Source organism: Phocoena sinus, chromosome 12 (assembly GCF_008692025.1).
Source record: "Phocoena sinus isolate mPhoSin1 chromosome 12, mPhoSin1.pri, whole genome shotgun sequence".
In the NCBI taxonomy this organism is placed as follows: Eukaryota; Metazoa; Chordata; class Mammalia; order Artiodactyla; family Phocoenidae; genus Phocoena; species Phocoena sinus.
The window spans coordinates 6,631,540-6,654,714 of record NC_045774.1 but is presented as its reverse complement, the minus strand read 5'-3'; the positions used below and the strand labels follow the sequence as shown (position 1 = coordinate 6,654,714).

Below are 23,175 nucleotides of genomic sequence, written 5' to 3'. Positions count from 1 at the left end.
AATTATCTCTTTCTATTCAGGGATTGAGATATATTTAACTTAATTGCTAGGTCCCCTTATGTTGCTTTTCCATTGCTTGGCTTATGTGACCTTACTTCTATCATAGGTTATATACAACGGTCATGACATTTCAGACTGTATATCTCACCTTTCAAGCGTGTTTTGGGGTTCCCTGGATATAGAAATATATATATATATAAGCACAAAACTGGGTTCAGTTTTCTAAAGTGTGACCAGTTAGCTGACATGTGATAATTCAACATAAAAGAAGCTTTGTGATAAAATTGAAGGATGCTGCGTACTTTCAACAAACAAGGCATCACAGCATAAATGTAATGGATTAAACTACAAATCATGTTTGTCAATCAAATGCCTTTTTGTCTTTCTTGTCTCTAAATATACCCTTTTACCACACAGCTCATTCGTGAAAAACATCCTGTGGTCGTAATGTCAACCACTGACTTTATTTTCTGTTTATATCATCCACTTCCGAATACCCTTTTCTTCAATTTAATTAGTGTCACTCACACTTTATTTGGTAACAACATTAGACTAAGCTGAATCTGAAAATGATGCCACAATGTCAGACCAAGTCACATCAATCTTATAACGACACCCCACAGTCAGAGCACTAGACAACCCTCCTGCATATATTTGTGTACTAGAATTGGATTTTTACATTTTTAGTTTACTAAAAATGATATATTAAATACAGTAAAACAACACCTTTAAAGAGGGGAAAGATACACTTTTTCCCCCTCAATTTCATTTCTAATACCTTCAGTTCAGCAAAATCAAAACTCAAGGCAAAAGAATGTGACGTGAAGCCTAAGTCCTCTAAGAGTATAAATCACCACGTATCGCTGATGTTTCCTAATATTTGTGGGTTTCCAGACTGTCCCTGCACATATTCACATGGTCACTGATGACGTGAGTAGTCAAACGTTCACTAAGGCAATAAGTGTTTCCCTTCAAAACATATACTTTGGCCACAAAACAACAAAGTACTTCTCCCTGTGCCATGCTTTTAGCATTCAGCAATAATTTCAGGAGGACAGACTCCCTTAAAATTGAGGCCAAATCCCAACAAAAGGAATTCTATAGCTTAAACAGATATTCTAGAGAATTACTCAGACTTAACGTCCTGGTCACAAGATAATCATGACCACTTTTATTAAGAACAAATAATACAATGAACCATTACGCTGCAACAAAATATAGTAGGCATTTGCCTCAACCCTTCATTGTCATATTTTTGTATGTCTGTTTCCAAATAAACTGGAAGCTCCCTGAAAGGAGAAATTACGTCTTTTTTAACGTTTTCACTACTATTGCCAGCACAGTGCACCAAGCTCAGGAAAAATCTAATCTATGGGTGGTTGGATGGATGGATGGATTTGTGCCATGTAGCACAAAATAAAAGGAGACCTTGGTAGAGGGCTGCAAAACGTTCACGTTCCAAATGGCAGTCATCAGATTCACCAGATGTATAAGTTAAAATCAGCAATATCTATCAGCTGACAATATCAAGATATATGTACAAGGGGACCTAAAAGTAAAACATATTAGAAGACTGACTTGACAAAACTGCAGAATTTTAAACTGACAGAACCATCAGCAACGGACTAGCCAAACTTTATAGGAATCTGTTCTGGAGTGAAGGCAGGGCCCAAGCTCACACAGAGAGCTGGAAGCAGAGCTATCACCAGAAATCCAAGGCACTAACTTCGGTCCGTGGCTTTTATGACCTCAGCAATTCAACTGATTCGTACTTATGAAGTGCCTTTTCCTGAGGAGGTCAGCACTGAGCAAAATGGGGAATCCAAAGAGAGAACAAGGTTTGAAGGTTGTATTTGAGGTGCTTACAGTTTAATTGGAGTTATCAAGAGTGATTTTTATCAGGTAATTAGGGAGATTCCAAAATGGAACAGGAGATGAGCATATTGAGGACATGACCTTGGGCCTAGGGAGGTCTAGGCAGGTAGAGGACACACTGAGGTCTCTGGAGTCACAGAGAGAAAGTGGGCAGGCACTCCAGGCAAGGGGACATAGAGGGAAACAGGATTTCTCCGGGTGAGGATTCATAAGCAAAACAGCACTCACAAAGCAGGTGCAGAGAGTTCATGAGACAGGAATTCAGGGAGTCAAGGGAGAGATCGAGGCAGATGCGATACGAGATTTCAGGTGCAATATGAAGTCACAGTGGGCTTAACCAGAACAGTGATGTGGTGAAAATGGAATCTTGATTGGCGCAAAAAGAGTGAGCAAATGGACAGTACTGAGAGGGCCTGGGGAAAAGGAAGTGGATTTTGAGGTTCCCACAGAATTCAGGAATAGAGTAAGGTAGGTCTGTTGATGGCTACAAAGCCAGAACACAAGCAAACAAAAAAGACAAAAGCACCACAAATATGATTAAGAAAGAATCAGAAGGTGTAAGTTTGGGTCTTTTAATTCACAAGTTATTTTCAAGCTATTAATGAGGAAATTTCAGACTCTCTGATGTCATGCTGTGCTATAGAAATTTCCGTGGTGGTGAAATGTTCTGTGTCTGCTCTAATACGGTAGCTATTAGATATATTTAAGTTGTTTTGTGATCATGAGAAAGTGAATTTTAATTTTATATAATTTAATTGATGTGAATTTAGATTTAAAGAAGCACATATGATCAGTGGCTACGTATTAGACTGTGCAGGTAATCCACTTAGGTAACTATGGAGCCATGGAGTAAATTCCTAGAGAAGAAGAATACAATCCTACAGGTAATGTGTTCTGTACTGTTACACTCTTGTTGCGTATCCGCTGTATTCTAGGCCACAACTGTTCTCAACCATTTTAGCACCAAGAAACTATTACTATTTTCAAACGGAATTTTTAGTTTATCCATCTATTCATGCAACATCCAAGAAAGGATCTGAGACAGTTGTACAAATAAGCAGTAAGATTAAAGTAGATAAACAACTGGAGAGAATGTAAAACAGTAAGAGACTACTAAGGACAAAGCTTAAGGAGAGCACACAAAAATCCACGCCATAAAATAGTACACTTGCTGAAAATACGTTTTGGAAGCTCTGATCTTTCTAGTGCCCAGAACAGAGGAAACATCATCATCCCTAACAGTTATGTTATGGACATCATAGAAAGTATTCACGAAATTTAGGAGAATCAGTGTTTTTCCTGCACTAACGTCTGAATATCTTTGACACAAATGAGTCAGCTGACCAAGGCATATGACTCTCTGAATTTCAGTTTGTGAGCTAAGTAAGGATGGCATGTTCCTGCTCCAGAGACCCAGCAGCAGAGGAAACTGGTGTACAGCAAGGGAGGAAGAAAGCAGATAGGCAGAGGCGAAGGAGACGAAGAAGGAGTCTCCCACACCTGTCCTTCTGCAACGGGAGACACCCCATCCTTGACAATATGCCCCTCTCTCCTTACGCCAGCTTTAGGGGCTTCTATTCATGCAACGACAAGAGGCCTGGTTTGTGCAGGAGAGATTTCTTCTGTGAGTCGACGCTGCTAGTAGGCACAACCCTTCATGGCGGCCCTACAGGAAGAAACTCTGAATTTGCCTCTTGCATTGCCCTTCACTGTGATCTCAGAGCATAGCTCTAAAGCAAGTTCAGCCAGGGTAATTCACAGAACTCCGTCATTAGCCCTCTTACTGGCTTGCTTCCTCCCTTACAAAGTGAAATGTACAATGTTACCTACATTACACTGAATAAGAGTTAATTTTCTGTTCATTTTTAGGATCCTATGATACTCTTCATGAGCGTTTGCAAGTTACAGTCTGAAGATCACTCTGTCACCACGAGATGAGCTGGCATCACATCCGGACTGCGATGCCCAGCCACTCCTTCCTGGCCTGTCCCCTCCACTCTCGCTTCTTTGAAATAGTTTTCCTTCCTCCCGCTTGACTAATCTTCTAAAAATGCAAATCTGCTCATGCTACTTCTGTCTTAAGCTTCAAGGCTTTCGACTTCTCCCAGGGTATTTAAAGAAAGACCAAAGTCTTCACAGCAACTTCAGGTGCGGCCAACACAGCCCTGCCCACTCTCTGGTCTTTTCTCACCCTGATCCACTCTGGTCTGTGTTCCACTCCTCAAGTCTCCTCATTCCCACCTGTCTCAAGGTTTTATCTAAGGATGTTCCTTTGGTCAGAACTCTTGCCCCTTTTCTGCCCCACTTCCTCCATTTCTTCTACCTCTTTCCTCAGTCAGTAACTGCATAACTCATGGTTTTTGATGAATGTCTGGAACCCCCTTGAGCTGTAAGCTCCAGGAAGGGAACAAGCTTATCTTTTCTGTGAACTGTTGTTTCTGTTTCTGTTGTTTGTCCTTTGACTCAAACAGAGCCTGGGATGTAATCGACGCTCTTTCCTATAAAATGGCCGTGACGGTAAGATCTGCTTTATCTGGGATTCGAAGGGCACACTTTATAAAATATAGAGGCCTATACAGATGCCTCTGTTTTTAGTCAGATGATATATATATAAATCCCATCTTATTATTCAATAAGATGCCATGGTTCAACACATTTCTTAAAGATGTGACCATGAAGATTTTTTTAATGGAAATTAAGGTCCACTTCTAAGGTAAGAGAACATTATTTTAAACTATTTGTATAACTTTTTAAGGATTGAGTAATTAAATTATCCACTTCTACATGAAATAAAAAGAGCAAAGTTATTAGGGTGCTTTCTGTAATATAATTAATATTTGTGACTTAGAAATCTATCTCCTTACAATGTACAGTCTCATTAGAAAAATAACATTCTTAAAACAATAGCTAAATGTTTTCAAGTGTACTTTGAATTAAATCCCTCAGGCATCAAAATAGCTCTGTAGACTTTTCTAGAATAATACGTCATTCTGAAACATATTTTATTGGCATCTGGAAAGCAACTGCAAATGTTTCTCTTATACTTAAAGTCCTTAAAAAAAAGACTCCATCGCTAAGCTCTGACAAATGTGCTTCCTACCAGCACGCTGGGTTCCTTTGCAAACACACAAGTCACAATTATAAGCAATTTTGTAAAATGCACGCTATTTTCCCAGGAGACCAGAATGCCTTGGAGTGGTTAAATATGTAATTGGGTAATTTTCTGAAATGCTTATTATTTACTTGAGTCTCACTGCAGTCTCTCCGGTAAACAGAATATCCCTGTTAATGGTTTTTATCCCCCCAAAAAGCTTCTGCAACTGTCAGTGTTCCTCTAACTTTCCCATAAACACATCATATGACTTGGGATGTAGATCATGAAAAACGGAGCTACCTGTGCCAGCCTCCTTATTTAAATGGCAAGGTGGGCCTCCTTTTCCTTGAACTGGGGTTTTCTGGATTTTAGGCACAGTGGAAAATGAATAACAGGACTTCTAAACTTTCTCATGATTTAGATCATGTCTTAGCTGGTTGCAAATCTCATTATCAGCTTTACAGCTGTTTTTCCACCTCGATTTATTTTTATTTTTTGGATCAGAAGGAAGAATGGCAAAATTGCAGCCTAGAGGTTTCTCTGGAAAATAAAGTTTGAATTTAGCTGTTGTTGATTTATAGCCTGTGTGCTACACTTAGCACGTAAGTTAAGCATACTTTATAGGTAATTACTCCTATTGATATGAAGGTAGCTACAGAAGCTGTGCATAGCCTAGAGTAAAACCCAGTTCCTGAAACAGTACCTTCTAAAGTGGTATATTAGGTAAATACACTCTGATGATGGTGGTGGTATTTCATCAACAAGAGATCTTATTCCCTCTGAATCAACATCTTTTACTACTTGCCTAGGTATGTATGAATGATAAAAACTCACCAAGACCAATGATTTAACTGAAGTGAAAGTGAATAACAGTCTCTAACTGAAATGAGGACGTTCAAATTAAAACAAGGAGTAAGAAATCCAAAGGATAAATTGCTTTGAGTTGTTTTAGAGGGTGAAGTGCCCCAAATTCTTTTACTTTTGTTCCTACTAAAAATGTTCTGTAACACAATATTTTAATAGTAACAAATTCAAGTTTCCGCTCTATGTCAATTCTACAGGGCAATTAAAATTTAGTCTTGGCCACTTTTAAATTATGCTATTTTAATTCACAATACAAAGTGTGTAGTTCTTTCTTCAAAAAATGTAATATAAAGAAAACTACACCACTGTAAACAAATTCTCTGCTATGACTTGAAGACTGTAGACCTATTTTGCCTGGTATAATCTTGGTAAGTATTGACATAGGACCACAGTTAACATAACAGGAATACTGTTACTGTCCATCCATTTCCTTCTACATAAAATCATCCTTGATGTGCCATATGGACAACCCCTCATGGTCCCATGGAACACAGTTTGATAATCACTGATCTTAAAGACACCACATAGAGAGTGAGATGTTAGTATATCTTGTACATCTATTAGTAGGTGCTTTCTTCACTTATTGAATTGATTTTGTTTTTTACTCTGAGTCTGATAAATTTCATAGAAGTAAAAAAGTAACTCCTGGTTTAGGGGCCAAGAGTCAAGGATCTTAGTATTTTTGAGGTGGCAGAGGTCCTGGAGATGAAACGAATTTCATGAATAAAAGGTGGAGAGGAAAACTTAGCTTTGGAGTCACGCAGACTTGTGTCTGAATTTCACTTCTGAGAGCCTTATTTTCTCACTTGATAAACAGGATTATTAACGCTGACCACACAAAATCATTATGAAGTTTAAATAAGGTTACGTAGACACAAGGCCTGCCCCAGTCCCCAGTTGCTAGTAGGTGATTTGACCTAAAATTAACAAGGTGTTGATCTAATGGTAGAGTCAGGACTAGTGTCAGGACGTCTAGTTCAGCACTGTTTCTACAACAGTAGTCTAATTTGAGAAACAAATTCAAGTTAACTAATGAATCCATCTTATTGCAGGTCCCAAAGAACAAATATTAAGCCTACTGTTACCATTTCCCTTAGAAGAATTAGCATGGCAGAAAAAATAACACTCGGAGACAAAGTTGTGAACATTAACCACTGTATTTCTGATGAATCTCTTAACAGGGAATTTATTTATAAATTAAAACACAATGGAGAAGGAAATGCTGTCAGAAGTCACTACCTTTTAGGGTAGGAGAACAGTTAAATTATATTTCTAGAAAAGCTACTCTACTGAATGACAGTTATGAAGTTGTCTGGCTTGGGGCTGGCTGGGAGTGAAAGGAGGTGGGAGTCCTCTGACCTCCTCATTGGAGGCAGCACCCTCCCACACCCACGTGTGAGCTGGGTGGGAGCTCCATCCAGGAATGTATTCCTAGAGCTTCCATGTTGTCTCTATCTTTGGTAATGGCATTCCTGAAAATTAAATGTATGCCTAAAATGTGTTTTTTTATTAAGTTGTGTCAAAATTTTACATGCTTCAGCACATATTTTTTTAAGTGACTAGTTTAGAAGAATGTATGGATGGCTTTGTTTTTCTACTTTGCTCAAACCTAGTCTATTTAATTTTTTTTATTGAAGAGTAAGACATGAGCTGTGCTTTAAAATTATATAAAAAGTATTTTTCAATATGGTACTTGAGCATACCTCTGGCACCTGAAATGCCTGAACACTAAAACGGGCTGCTAAGGGAAGTTGTGGTATTCCTTTGAAGGGCTAGGGCTTAAAATGAGCTGATTTAAAATAGGGCTAACTTTTTACCCGTTTGGATGCATCTGAAATAGGTTAAAACTGAAAATACCAGAGTGTGTCTCATATAGTAGGAAAATATTGTTTTGTGACGGTTTTTTTTTCAATTACCTATATGTGTATAATTTATATATTTACCCTATTATGATGTAAAATGTATTTCTTTCTGTGGGTAGCAGTCAAAATGTTGGAAAGCCACTGGTCTAAATCAGTGCTCTCCAAAAGTTTGGTTGGGAACCTCTACCAATTTTTGTAAGAAAACAAAAATTGAATATGAATCCCAATAGTAACTTAATATAAACACTGCTACCATTTTACGCACATTTAAACACATACACAAATTAAAGGATGATATAAAAAGTAAACAGCGGCTGTAGAATTTTCTTCCTGCACCACACAGATTACTTCTTTTAGTGTATCTCTCAATTCCTTTAGAATAATATGATTTAAATTTCAGACTACATACTTGTTCAATACTACACTTGATTATAGTCCAAAAGCACTTGAGGGAAATTTACTCATTACTTATTGATGGCCTATTCAGAATAAAAAAATTTTGAGGAAGGACTTAAAAGTTATACTAACAGTTAGTAATACAGCATATTGATACTATAAGTAAAAGAAGAGAAATGCCAAATAATGGTAGCCTTGTTAATGCAACTGTTCATATTTCTACATATGTCCCCTATATAAAAGACTAATTTGGAAAATCTGGTTATATAGAGTGAATCTAATTTAATAGTTTTAATAAGATCTTGTATCAATAACTTCTAGAGTTTTTTTTTTTTACAGGATTATATTTAGGTAATGTTTTAAACTTCTTATGATGTTAATTCTTGATTCATAGGAATTAATTATCTCCATTAATTGTTAACGTGCTAACGTAGAAAATGTCAAAAAGAAATCATATTTTCACTTTTTAGCCAGGAAACCTTAATTAAACCCAAGTTGCAACTTTAAGTTTCCTGCTAGAATTGTAAGTATTTAGAAAACAATCTGAAATTGGGGCCTATAATTGGTCTTGACTGGAAAGCGGTCACATATAGAGCACCTATGGTGTATCAGGAAGTGTGCCAGTCATCTTTACATACAACCCTATTTCATTCTCTCCGAGTTAAGACTTACTTTCCTTTTAAATGAGGAAATCAGCTCAGCATCCGGTAGAGCAGGTCAGAAGTTGGATGAGCAACATCTGACTGCAAAGTCAGGACTTGGCCCACGATCCCTGAATTGTGGATGCAGCCACATCTACTGACTGGGAAGCTGAGCTCCCAACCCTCCAAAGGAAGACCTTTGACAGAGACTGCCAGGTGTCTACTCAAAGTCGTCTTCTCCGTACCCAGGCATTTCTCTAGACCTCATTTTCCAGGCTCCTTTGCAGCCCACAAGGTCAAATGGTAATGTCCTAGGCAACGAATGAAGAGTCATGTGCCATTTCCAGGCCAGGGTTGATAAGGAAGATGCACGTCTCGTCTATTATTTCTTTCCCCTCTGCCAGCTGGACCCTGGATGTGGAGGCCAGTCTGACCATGAAGGCAGTGGTAAGTCCTAATGGGAAGGCAGAGCCTGAAAACAGAAGCACCACTTTGAAGAAAAGCACCCACCTCCCACCCCGGGCAAGAACTGAGCTGCATGGGCGTGTCTGCTGTGACATCCAGGTCCTGCTGGTTACAGCCCTTCAGACTACAGCATCCGGTAGAGCTTTCTCTAGGGGCCTCTGTTTGTGACAATCCAACTGGGGGAACCGAGGACTAAGGGCTGCAAATGCCATCCTAACCACCTTCACCTCAGAGATGATTATTGTATTTTTATTTTCACAAAGAATGGAAAAGTTCAGAGGATCCTCCCTGAAATGTTTGTCAGTGAGCCCAGATTTTAAAATTAGATAATTGGCAAAAAGTTTCCTGTATTCCTCAGGCATATGCGTGTTGCTACCTGGGAAACCAGCCAATACTGAGTACGGGAGGGGGTGGGGGGAGAGGGAGGATGAAGAACCCGTCGTATCTTAGGAACAGGGGGAAGTTAAACCCCGTGGAGCAGAGCTGTATGCAGGGTTCATGTCCAGGGGACCTTCTCAGAATTCGGGGTGCCAAGCATGTGCAAACTGTTTCAGAGTCCAGAAGGTGGCTATTATGGATGGAACTGTGTCTCTCAAAATGAGGGACACAATTGAAGATTGTGAATACATACGAATAATTCATATGTTGAAGCCCCAGCCTCAGAGTGCGGCCGTGTTTGGAGATGGGGCCTTAAAGAGGTACCTAAATTAAAATGAGACCATTAGGGTGGGCTCTACTCTAATCTGACTAGTGTCCTTATAAGAGGAAATGAGCACACACAGAGAGGCACCAGGGCTGCACATACAGTGAGATGACCACGTGAAGAGGCAGCACGAGGGAAGCCATCCCCAAGCCAAGGAGAGAGTCCTCAGAGGAAACCAAACCTGCTGGCACCTTGACCTTGGAGTGCCAGCCTCTTCTTACTTGTGAGAAAATAAATTTCTGTTATTTAAGCTTCCCTGTCTGTAGTTTTTTGGTTTTTTTTTTTTTTTTTTTTTTGTGGTACGCGGGCCTCTCACTGTTGTGGCCTCTCCCGTTGCGGAGCACAGGCTCCGGACGCGCAGGCTCAGCGGCCATGGCTCACGGGCCCAGCTGCTCCGCGGCATGTGGGATCTGCCCGGACCGGGGCATGAACCCGCGTCCCCTGCATCGGCAGGCAGACTCTCAACCACTGCGCCACCAGGGAAGCCCCCAGTCTGAAGTATTTTGTTACGGCAGCCCTAGAAAACTAATACAGTGACCAATTACAAAAGCCTTCTTACACGTGAGCCATAAGAAAGAGCCGTTTCTGGCAGCAAGAGGGACAGAGAAGAGAGTTTCAGAGCGAAGTCAGAATGATACCATTTCCTTGAACACTATTACCATCCCCCCTCCTTTCAATATTGCAATGTTCACACAATGTTTCCCTCTATAAATATATAATTCCAAGATAGATGATTTCTAGTAAAGGCTTGAAAAGCTGAAAATATAAGAAATATTCATTTTCCAAACTCCTAAGTGGAGTCAATAACAGAGCATATAAGATGGTCTGAAAGATGTTCAGATTTTACTGGGAATATATACCATAATTACTTGATTCAGATATTATGTATTTATATCCATCTTGACATTAAAATATTAAACCACTCCTCCTCTTGCTAAATTGGTCTGCATTTAAAACATTAAATTGTTTTACTGTCCTCCTTAGGAACCAAGTGATATAAACTCGCATGAATATGTAGATCAACTCCTCTAAGCACATTATTAATTATTTCAAAGATAGCTGGAGGTCACCAGCTCATAGCAATTTCTGTGCATGAAGTCTCATTAATACAAGACATCACACAGTAAGGAAGAATAAAGTTTTATCACAGTTACTGCGTGTGTGTGTGTGTGTGTGTGTGTGTGTGTGTGTGCGCGCGCGCGCACATGTGTTTCAAGTGGCCAACGTATAGAACTAAACACACAACCAGCAGGCACTGAATGCAGCCTGTGGATGATGATGGGGGAGGAGAAGTAGTAAAGGAAAACGTTCCGCAATTAGAACACTTTTTAAAAAGCAGCATCTGTCCAAATCAGGAAATGTGGACTTAAAATCCAAAGCAATTTCTGTCTCAAATAAACTTAAATTTTCTTGACCTAGAGGCCACAGATAGCCGTGATTTGTTCGGAATAAAGCTGCGACTAGCTCCAGAAGCGTGTGGCTCATGAAGATACAACACGCTTCTCCTCTCCTGAGACGCTGGAGAGACGAACAGAGGGTCTGGCCCGCTGCGTCTTTCATGCCACGCTCTGCCGAGAGCCTCTTTGGCAGCTGTAAGCCGCAGCCGGAATGCCCTGATAGAAACCGTGCAGCAGCTGCCGTGGAGCTCCCCAACAACTGAATGCAGAACTGCTGATAGTGTCACCTGGAATTAACCGCGAATGAAGAAGCATATTTAACACTGTTAGTGAGCTGTGCTTTTTAAAATTCATAATCTGAGTATAAGATCCTTACTTTCGCCAAATTGTGATAAAATTGATCTTCTTGTCCAAGTAACTCTTCAGGGTCCCTACTATAGTTTTCTTTTATACCTCTGAATGTGAACTCAAAATTTACCTGTTGAAAAAGCTAATTAAAAAACTGTTTTCACACACGACAGCACCTGAGACGAGGAAGATAAGCATAAATAAAGCCATTCTCTAGCGTGATTAACACAATACACATAACAAAAATAATACTGAAAATCCTGAATATTGGAATACTTTGCACACGTGTTCAGAGTTTTCTGACTAGGGGTGTAACTGGCATTGAGATTGCTTCTGGTCAGGGAAATTTGGCAAAACCTTTCAAGCAACAATTTGAAAGTTAAAAGCAGGCAAATATCTGTATTATTTAGGAATGTATAGACAGAGGTGGTGATGCTATGAGGAAAAGCAAGGTAATGAATATCACGGAAGTCAAGATCATAGTTGCATCAAGCCAAGAGGGAGGAGGCTGGGGTTGAGGAGGGGACATGGAGGGCGTCCGAGATGCTGGCGATGCTGCCTTTCTTGATCTGGGTGGTGGTACCAGAGGTCCTCTGTAACTATACAAATCTATATAACAATATGAATGTATTTAAACACTGCTGTGTATGCGTGGTATGTCTCATAATAAACTCAGGAATGCACCAAGCCATTTAAAATGATACACTTACAGGTCAGTTAATATTCTACTGACTATGATGATAATCCTTCCAGCCTCAGGACAACACCCTCTCTACTGACAATGCCAAGTGTACAGACTCCAAAATCATGCTGGCTGCCGAGAAGGCCAGGGAGAGGAATTTGGTTATGTACATTTTAATAAAAAGAAGAAGAAAGCCTAAAGACAGCTGTTTTGAACAACTCTTGGAGCTGCCTTAGGGACTTACAAGCATCTTTCCTGAACTCTTTGGATAAGTAATAAATTTATACTTAAAACTGGTTTGCTTTCGCCCTTATAAAACAAAGGTAGAATGCTCTTCTTAAGAGTTCAGGGCAGAAGTAGGTGGAAAGAAATTGTTTTTGCCTTCTCCGCTAGCTATGCAAGGTATGCCCGCTTACTTCTGCTAAAATGTTTAAAATGTTATTGCATTTTTAACTACTTAATAAGATGCAAGAGAAGCTGAAAGGCAGTTTGGAAGGTAGAAACCCAGGCAAAGTAAGAATCAGGGGCACAGTTTGCTGGGACATGGGCTCCTCCAAAAGATAAACAGAGCAGCGCTGCTGCTGGCACCACTTCAAACAGACGCACAGAGTCACTCCGTTTGTAAAACGCTAAAGACACACACGAGAGCATCAAACAAATGTTCAAGTCCTTTGTCCCCTGTGAGGCCGGATTCCACAAAGGCAGCATTTCCAAGGCCAAACAGATGAGTGCACAGACAAAGCCCGTTGATCTAGCTAGAACGAGCTCCTGGACACCATCAATTCTGTCCTACAGCTCTTTTTCTGGTCCTTGTCTGTGCACAAGTCACTCCTTATAATGAAGATACTTGATGGAGTGTTGTTCCGATCGCAGGCGGGTGGGGGGAGGAGAGCTAAAAATACATTCAGTAAATTTCCCATCCATCCTCCTCTGCGCAGCGTGAGAGAGGGCTGTGCGCCTGCAGGCCTGTCGGCTCCCTTGCGGGTACACAGCCAGACCACAGCCCCCTCTGCCGGTCCCCCTGCCCACACCTTGTGCGGGTGGGAGGGGCTGCGGGGATGAGTTCCGGAATACGGAATGTGGGAAGAAGTGATGGGCTCCGTTTCCAGGCTCGGTCTCAACACCCCTGCCCCTCCATGATGCCCCTGCTCTGGCTTCCTGGTCCGGTCGGCCTGGGTGAAGAGGACCCAGTGGGGACTCCGAGGTCACTGAGGATGGCAAAACCACTAGGTAACAGAAGGCTGAGTCTGAGTCCCTGAATGATGGGGTGCAGCAGAGGCCGCAGGGCCAAGCCGCATCGGAGCATGGATGGGTGAAAATCACCCCTGCTTCTGTGATTTCAGTGTTGCTTTTGCTAGAGAAGTTAAGTTACTATCCTGACTTTACACTGCCTCATACGTCCAAACCACAGCCAAACTACCAAAATTGCTAAACCACCCCAAAAATAAGACATAAAGCTTAGCATTACCCTCAGAAAATTAGGAAGTTTGATTTCATTTCAAATAATTTTGGGGTAGAAAGAACATTGACTTTGGACTGGAAGCCCTTCAGCTGCCTGAATCCTGCTGCTGCCACTTTCATGGTGACTGTCACAATTTTTCAAAATCTAGGAGCCGTGAAGAGAATAGGCTGTATATTTCACAGACAGAGACAGACACATAGAGAATGTGTGTATGGACAGGCTTCTAAGCAGGTTGTTACTATTTTAAAGCTAATAATATGAATTGCCAAATTGCTTTTCAGAAATATTTAAATTTATATTTTTACCTCTTTTTTTTTTTTTTTTTTTTTTTGTGGTACGTGGGCCTCTCACTGTGTGGCCTCTCCCGTTGCGGAGCACAGGCTCTGGACGCGCAGGCTCAGCAGCCATGGCTCATGGGCCCAGCCGCTCCGCGGCATGTGGGATCTTCCCGGACCGGGGCACGAACCCGTGTCCCCTGCATCGGCAGGCGGACTCTCAACCACTGCGCCACCAGGGAAGCCCTACCTCTTTTGAATATATGTCTATCACATTATATTTTATGCTTTAAAATTAGCTATTCTTTAGAAACTAGTTACACTGAGCTTTCAATAAGTATACTGGCCATTTGCACATCTTCTTTGGTGATCTATTTTTTAATATATTTCCTACTTTTCAGTGTGGTTTTAGGAATTATATGGACTTGGATTATTTGTATTTGGGAAAGCATTGTTCTAAAGCCAAAATGATCGTTTATGTTGGGTTTTATGCTTAGCTCCCTGAAAAGCTGACTAGAAAGCAGCCTTCTTGACTCTCCAGGCATCAAGAATATCTCTGTTTCTCAAAAGGGCCAGAGCTACCTGCCTCGTAGTTAATATTGTCGACTAAGACACTTGGGACACTACTGGACTGTAGTTGGTGAGTGGACTTATTCCATAGAAAGGAAATGGTTTTTCTATGCTATATGAAAATGGGAATTACATGAAAAGTGACCTGGGAGGAGAAGTGTTAAAAAAAAAAGTGAAGCACTGAAGGCGGGGATGCACTTGGATGGCACCAGTGGCAATGCCAACAGCATATTATAGGGAAGGCAGGAACTATTCCCTCGGACACCCCATTGCTATAGGAAATCTGTGTTACCAGGACTCTTAATGGACTAAACACATTTTGCATAGTCGTCATCATATACATTTTATTTTTATTTTAGCTACACTCTAAAGTAAATCTACCTAAATCCCTGAGGCTCCACTGGGGTGGGTAAGTGATACTCAGTGCTAAGAGAAGATACACAAAATGCTCTGGCGTTTCAAATTAATCCCTAGCATAGGATGTGATAACAGTAGGTAGAGCAAAAAGACAGCCAATATTTCAAAATAATTATGAAGTTTTTCCCAAAGCCCTTAACTTCATGCAAGAGTTTGTTAGAGGCTCTGGAAAGAGGCCATTTTGGCCGTGTTTGCCCATCTTTTTTTCAAATCCATCAACGTTTATGGAAAAACCTATGCTGGTTAGCAAGTCAGATCACTCGTGGACAAAATAGATAAGGGGAGTGGGAGTATTTTCGCGCTCGCTTGTGCTACAGTCTCCCATGGAAAATACCTATTGCCTGTAGAATGTTCACCCTGGAAGTAGTGCTCAAACTTTCAGACCTGGGGCCTTTAACAAATACTGAGGGCCACCCCCAGAGGCATGGCCTAGGCATTGGGACTTTTAAAAACTGCCATGTTATTGAAACGTGCATTGCGGTTGAGAGCCCTGCCCAGAGAGAAGTGGGATGGGAGGGTGGGGGGAACACAGAGCTCTGGAGCAACCACACCTGGGTTGAAGTCTCAGCTCTACCCTTCCTGACTCTGTGATGCTGGGTACTCAGTCCTACTGAGCCTTTACTTCTTCCTCTGAAAAATACAAATAATTCCTGCTTTTGAAGTTTGCTGCTGGTTGAAATATGGAAAAAGTGCCCCCAAATTAGAGATACTCTTCCCTTGAACTTCCTTTCCACATAACTTTTAGAGGTATAGTACTTTTTTGTTTACAGGCTAATCTACTCATATAGTGATTAAGAGTCCAAGTTCTAGAGCCATCACTAGCTGGCTCTGAACACCAGCTCTGTTACTTACCGGCTGTAATACCACGTGCAGTTTAATTAAATTCTGTGAGCCTCAAACACTTCACATAAAATGGGAAGAACGACTACATCCATTCCGACAGGGCTTTGTGGGGATGAAATGGATGTACGTATGTAAGCATCCCAGTGGTACCTTATATACGGTAAGTACTCAGTAACGGCTCTAATCATTGCTTATTTTTTACTCTCAGGGAAATAAACTTCAGCATCCCACTCTTTCAAAGCATAACAAAATTTCTGGACAAATGAGGAGCTCACACAAAGGAAGCAGAGTTTGTATATGAAAGGTGTTTTGAACCAGTTTTAATTGTTCATCATAAAAATTATGTGAATGGAAAATGCTGGTTCACTGTTGACTAGTCACACCTTGAAGAATACATATGTCTAAAATTGAGCTTTGAAGGCATTTAGCTTAAGGTGGTTGAGAAAGGTTTGAAAGACTAGGTTTGGAAAAAAGAACATCTTATTACATATGTTTTGGGGGTAAGAGGTATCAGACTTCTATACAGAAATGGTGAACTTATATGGACACTTTGTTAGCAAGACATTTAGTATGTGAGTCATACAGCAATAGAAATAAATGCTTTATGCTGCTCTTTTCTGTCTTCTGCGGGGCCAGTGTTCTTGGAAAAATAGTTCGCTAATTCTACACACAGACTCTATTTTTTGATATATAGTTAATAGTCCCAGAAGACTGATCTCAGTTTTTTTTCTCATAACGTCACTATTCAAACACTAATGAAGGGTTTGTTTCCCAGGCTCTGGAGACATTAAATAATGAATTTTGGGGAAAGGGCTGTTTTGTATGGATCTGGGGAAGTGTGAGGGTTAAATAGCTGCATCTACCACGAAGTGAGGAAGAACAACCTCGAACAGGGCTGCGCAAGCTAGATACGTACTTCACATCGTACCCATGCCACACTAGCAGAATAATTCATTCTAGTTTGTGAGCATCAGAATATCCTTTGGCCTATGCCCAAGTCGAAATACAACCACCAAGTACATTCAAATCTTATTTACCAGTAAGTCTCCCGTTTACAGCTTCATGCAAACCCCACGGTCAGAAAAGTGAACAAGTGGATTCAAGCAGTGGGTTCCATTGCAAGAGTATCCATCACTTGTGGTTAGACATGGACTTTGTCATTAAAAGAAAGTGATAAATTGGGAGTGTGGGATTGACATTTACACACTGCTATATTTAAAATAGATAACCAACAAGCACCTACTCTGCTAAGGGAACGAGCACAAGGACCTACAAGCACAGGGAACTCTGCTCAATATTCTGTAATAACCTAAATGTGGAAAGAATTTGAAAAAGAATAGATACATGTATATATAACTGAATCACTGTGGTGTACACCTGAAACTGACACATTTTTAATCAACTATACTCCAATATAAAATAAAAATTAAAAAAGGAAGTGATGGCTCTAGAAATAAATGCCCCCTGCTTGCATAAACTAATCTTGCTTTAATTTTCTTGCCTAGCGATGTTCAAACAGATGTCTGAATTTTCAGCCCCTCAGTAGGGATTGGGTATATCTAAGATAGTTTTATTTCAGTAATTTTCCTCTTTCTGTTCTTAATCAGAATTAGAAATGGAGGGAAAAGTGCCAGACTTACCCACACAAGGTAGAGAGTAACCAAGCTGAGGGTCGTGGACAAACTGCCGATCATTGAGTCTCGTCACACAGTACAGGTGGAAACAGTCTAAGCAAATCACGTGGCGGTAGTTGCACTGGAAAACCAGGACCGGGCTTCTGGTGGAGGTAAAGAAAGACATTTCCTCTAGTCCTTCTGAGGCTGGCAGGCAACGTGTGGTTTAGAACACTTTCTGTAATGTCATAGGGCTGCTTAGGGCATGCTCTATGTAAAGACCTGCGCTGCTAAGCATTGAGCTCATATATATCAATGCTACATCTTAAAAACTGGAAACACCTTGTGAGCTATAAAGAAGATTGATTTTCTTAATTTTATATTTTTTACATGACCATAGTTACCAATCGGCTATTTAAACGCAAGCTCAGATACAAGCTCTTCCTAGAAGCCTTCCTTGACTTATAATTCCCGATTAACCTACTCATCATTCCATCCACTTACATATATTTTGATTGATCCATTATTACATTGTAGTATTGAAAATAGACACTGTCTTCTTTACACTGATATTCTCATAGCACCGGGCATTGTAAGTTTTTAAATAAACGTTCCTTGAATTTAGTTATAATAATATATAGAATCTGAACTTCCCCAAAGTCGAAAGAAAAATTACTACTGCATCAAACAAAGTAAATGTGTTAAACAGTCATTCACATTTCATTGGCAAATGGAAAAGTAGAATTTAGAAATAAAAGATTATCTAGCAGAGATCCTTCTACTACAAGATTTTGTCTATTGTGCTACCCCCATCCACCCAAATATTCAGTTTCTTAAATTAAAGTTAGGGGATTACTAACAAATCAATATACACAAGTCCTAACAATTTTGAACTTCCTTAAAACACTTTGTAGAAAAAAATATCTCCTGAATAACCACGTTTTTGCTAGTAAATGAACCACATGATTTTATGACAAAAAGGAGACAAAATGAATATATTAACTTGAGATCAGCCCCAAGGCAATTCTAATAGTAAGAAAGTCGTTGGATTTTACTTAGATAAACCTATTTTCTATGTAATGATAACAAGATACAAAGTATTTTTCATTTCATACCCAATTCTTAACAGATATAAGAGCTCTTCACAAGCCCTTTCTCTAAAAAAAACTGATATTAACATTAATATTAGAAGATAACTCCTTAACAATTACAAGATTTTCAAAATTCTGTTTTCCCTCTTATTTCAAAACAATATATAACACAAAACAAAATGGACAAAAAAACCTTGGTATTTTAATGTCCTGGATCTACAGGATGATGGTCAATTTCATCTAAGCATCCCTGAGGTTTTTATGTGTTTTCATTTCCCATCTCTGCGCCTACTGATGTCCCTTCAGGGCCATTCCCATTCCCAGGGCCTCTTTCGGTTAGGTGATGACTGTGTTCTGAACTTTCAGCCTCTTCCCTTCTGACAACTTCCCCCTTGAAGATGATAAAATATAACGCTTTCCTGTATCTAACAGGAGAGTCAGGCACACACGTACACAAGTGCATACACACCTCATTCCCTCTGTGTGACCCTATAGAGCTGCTATATCTTGCCTCCTTTCAGAGCTAAGTTCTATGAAAAATGTTCTTCATTCTGATTTTAGCAACATGGTCGACTCAAACTTTATGGACTCTTGATCTGTTATCAATACACAGAAACACTGGAGAAACTATGAGAACATTTATAAAAATGTTCCTATATATAACAAGGTTAAAAAGAAAGCTTGGCAACTACCCTGTAGAAAATATAAAAAGAAAACTCATATAAAAGCCAAAGCAGTCAGTATGGACTGTGGACTCTGCCACAGTGTCCCAGAGAGATGTTAAGATGCATGGCATGTAGCCATTGATCTAGCAAATGTGTTCTTTTCCATCCCTATTAATAGAAGAATAGAAAGTGCTCTCTTTCATGTATGGACAACAGTACACATTTATGGTTTTGCCCTTCAGTTAAAATCTGGTCAAAAAGAACTTACACTATCTAGACAATTCAAAGAACATCAGTTTCTCTGGTTTATTGATTACATCCTGCTATTTGGAACAGATTAGCAAGAAACGGTAAATATACTGGAGGCCATGGTGGGAGATAAACTCTATGCAGATTCAGGGGTCACCTACATTAGAGAAGGTTTTTAGAGGTCTAATATTTGGGGCATGGAGGGACACACCTGACAAAATAAAGGACACAGTAGTCACCTTGCCCCTCCCCTGCTAAGAATGAAATACAAGGTAATCACAGGCTCCTAGGACCCTCAGAGGCTGTGGTTCCCACAGAGTGAAGCACACGCTCCTGGGGACACAGAAAACATCCCGTGGAAAATTCAGCTCCAGTGGTACCGGTTCCTTCAGCCTCCTTAAACTGGAATACAGGCAGGAAGGAAAATTGACCATCCTGGCAGGGATAATTGACCCTAATCATCAGGAAGGGCAAGAGCTGCTGTTACACATGGGGGCGGAGAAAATTCACATGGCACCTAGGTGGTTCCATGGGACATCTCCTGATACTCCTATGCACTTTTAATGGCAAATGTACAAGGGCAGCAGTTATGGCTTAAGAAATGCATGGTGCCCAGGATTTGAGACCCTTTAGGATATGTATTATATATATATACACATACATACATACATATGTGCATATATGTATAGATGCATATATGTGTGCATATGTACACATATGCATATTTTTATATGTAGATATATATAGAACATATATGTATATGTTGATAGATAATAGATAATGATAGAGATAGAGGTAGTATATGCACGTATTTCAGACAGAATTATCAGTTAGATTTCTTGATATAGTTATGAGGTAAGACTGCTCATCTCTCAAGAATATTCTTAGTATTTATGAAAAAGTTAGGTGAGTGATAAACACGACACCCACAGAAAGGTTATTAATCATCTGAGAAAATGAAATGAGTAAAAATCATATCATGGCTGGAGGGACTACATAATTAATTTCTCAGGAGCTAGATGATACAGGAAAGGGGGAAATACTGGTATTTATGAGCACCTACTTTGGGTTAGGGGCCTTGCTAGGAACTTCACACATTTTTTTTCCATTTCACTCCCCTAAAGTCAACTCCCCTCACTCTACTATTCATCGTGTTCCTTTCTCCACCTCCACCCTCTCTGTGGGCATGGTCCTAACCTATCTTAGCATACTTCTAGCTCCTTTACTCCTAGACCAATGCTCCTTATCATGCATTCCTGTAGTACAATATATTCAGATATATTTATACTGAAATCAAAACTCCAAATTTCACGGTCCAGTTCAAGTGTGAAGACCTCCAAGGGACTTTCTTTGGAGCCCCATTCTTTTTTTTTTTTTTTTTTTTTTTAAACATCTTTATTGGGGTATAATTGCTTTACAATGGTGTGTTAGTTTCTGCTTTATAACAAAGTGAATCAGCTATACATATACATATGTTCCCATATGTCTTCCCTCTTGCGTCTCCCTCCCTCCCACTCTCCCCATCCCACCCTTCCAGGCTGTCACAAAGCACCGAGCTAATACCCCTGTGCCTTGCGGCTGCTTCCCCCCAGCTATCTACCTTACTACGTTTGTTAGTGTGTATATGTCCATGACTCTCTCTCGCCCTGTCAAAACTCACCCTTCCCCCTCCCCATATCCTCAAGCCCGTTCTCCAGTAAGTCTGCGTCTTTATCCCTGTCTTACCCCTAGGTTCTTCATGACATTTTTTCCCCTTAAATTCCATATATATGTGTTAGCATACGGTATTTGTCTTTTTCTTTCTGACTTACTTCACTCTGTATGACAGACTCTAGGTCTATCCATCTCATTACAAATAGCTCAATTTCATTTCTTTTTAAGGCTGAGTAATATTCCATTGTGTATATGTGCCACATCTTCTTTATCCATTCATCCGATGATGGGCGCTTAGGTTGTTTCCATGTCCTGGCTACTGTAAATAGAGCTGCAATGAACATTTTGGTACATGACTCTTTTTGAATTTTGGTTTTCTCAGGGTATATGCCAAGTAGTGGGATTGCTGGGTCATATGGTAATTCTATCTGTAGTTTTTTAAGGAACCTCCATACTGTTCTCCACAGTGGCTGAACCAATTCACATTCCCACCAGCAGTGCAAGAGTGTCCCCTTTTCTCCACACCCTCTCCAGCATTTATTGTTTCTAGATTTTTTGATGATGGCCATTCTGACTGGTGTGAGATGATATCTCATTGTAGTTTTGATTTGCATTCTTTCATGTGTTTGTTGGCATTCTGTATATCTTCTTTGGAGAAATGTCTATTTAGGTCTTCTGCCCATTTTTGGATGGGGTTGTTTGTTTTTTTGTTATTGAGCTGCATGAGCTGCTTGTAAATTTTGGAGATTAATCCTTTGTCAGTTGCTTCATTTGCAAATGTTTTCTCCCATTCTGAGGGTTGTCTTTTGGTCTTGGTTATGGTTTCCTTTGCTGTGCAAAAGCTTTGAAGTTTCATTAGGTCCCATTTGTTTATTTTTGTTTTTATTTCCATTACTCTAGGAGGTGGGTCAGAAAGGATCTTGCTGTGATTTATGTCATAGAGTGTTCTTCCTATGTTTTCTTCTAAGAGTTTGATAGTTTCTGGCCTTACATTTAGGTCTTTAATCCATTTTGAGCTTATTTTTGTGTATGGTGTTAGGGCGTGATCTAATCTCATACTTTTACATGTACCTGTCCAGTTTTCCCAGCACCATTTATTGAAGAGGCTGTCCTTTCTCCACTGTACATTCCTGCCTCCTTTATCAAAGATAAGGTGTCCATATGTGCGTGGGTTTATCTCTGGGCTTTCTATCCTGTTCCACTGATCTATCTTTCTGTTTTTGTGCCAGTACCATACTGTCTTGATTACTGTTGCTTTGTAATATAGTCTGAAGTCAGGGAGCCTGATTCCTCCAGCTCCTTTTTTCGTTCTCAAGATTGCTTTGGCTATTCGGGGTCTTTTGTGTTTCCATACAAATTGCGAAACTTTTTGTTCTAGTTCTGTGAAAAATGCCAGTGGTAGTTTGATAGGGATTGCATTGAATCTGTAGATTGCTTTGGGTAGTAGAGTCATTTTCACAATGTTGATTCTTCCCATCCAAGAACATGGTATATCTCTCCATCTATTTGTATCATCTTTAATTTCTTTCATCAGTGTCTTATAATTTTCTGCATACAGGTCTTTCGTATCCTTAGGTAGGTTTATTCCTAGATATTTTATTCTTTTTGTTGCAATGGTAAATGGGAGTGTTTTCTTGATTTCACTTTCAGATTTTTCATCATTAGTATATAGGAATGCCAGAGATTTCTGTGCATTAATTTTGTATCCTGCTACTTTACCAAATTCATTGATTAGCTCTAGTAGTTTTCTGGTAGCATCTTTAGGATTCTCTATGTATAGTATCATGTCATCTGCAAACAGTGACAGCTTTACTTCTTCTTTTCCGATTTGGATTCCTTTTATTTCCTTTTCTTCTCTGATTGCTGTGGCTAAAACTTCCAAAACTATGTTGAATAAGAGTGGTGAGAGTGGGCAACCTTGTCTTGTTCCTGATCTTAGTGGAAATGCTTTCAGTTTTTCACCATTGAGGATGATGTTTGCTGTGGGCTTGTCATATATGGCTTTTATTA

At 40.0% G+C, this 23,175-nt stretch overlaps 1 protein-coding gene across 2 annotated transcripts in view; it reads right to left on the bottom strand.

The window, feature by feature from the left end:
- Nucleotides 1-23,175, bottom strand: part of PRKN (parkin RBR E3 ubiquitin protein ligase) — a 1,284,475-nt gene that overhangs the window by 370,955 nt on the left and 890,345 nt on the right. For both annotated transcript variants that reach the window (XM_032651607.1, XM_032651608.1), the window contains exon 7: nt 17,535-17,671. In XM_032651607.1, coding sequence (XP_032507498.1) covers nt 17,535-17,671 — 137 coding nt within the window. The remainder of the gene's footprint in view (nt 1-17,534; nt 17,672-23,175) is intronic.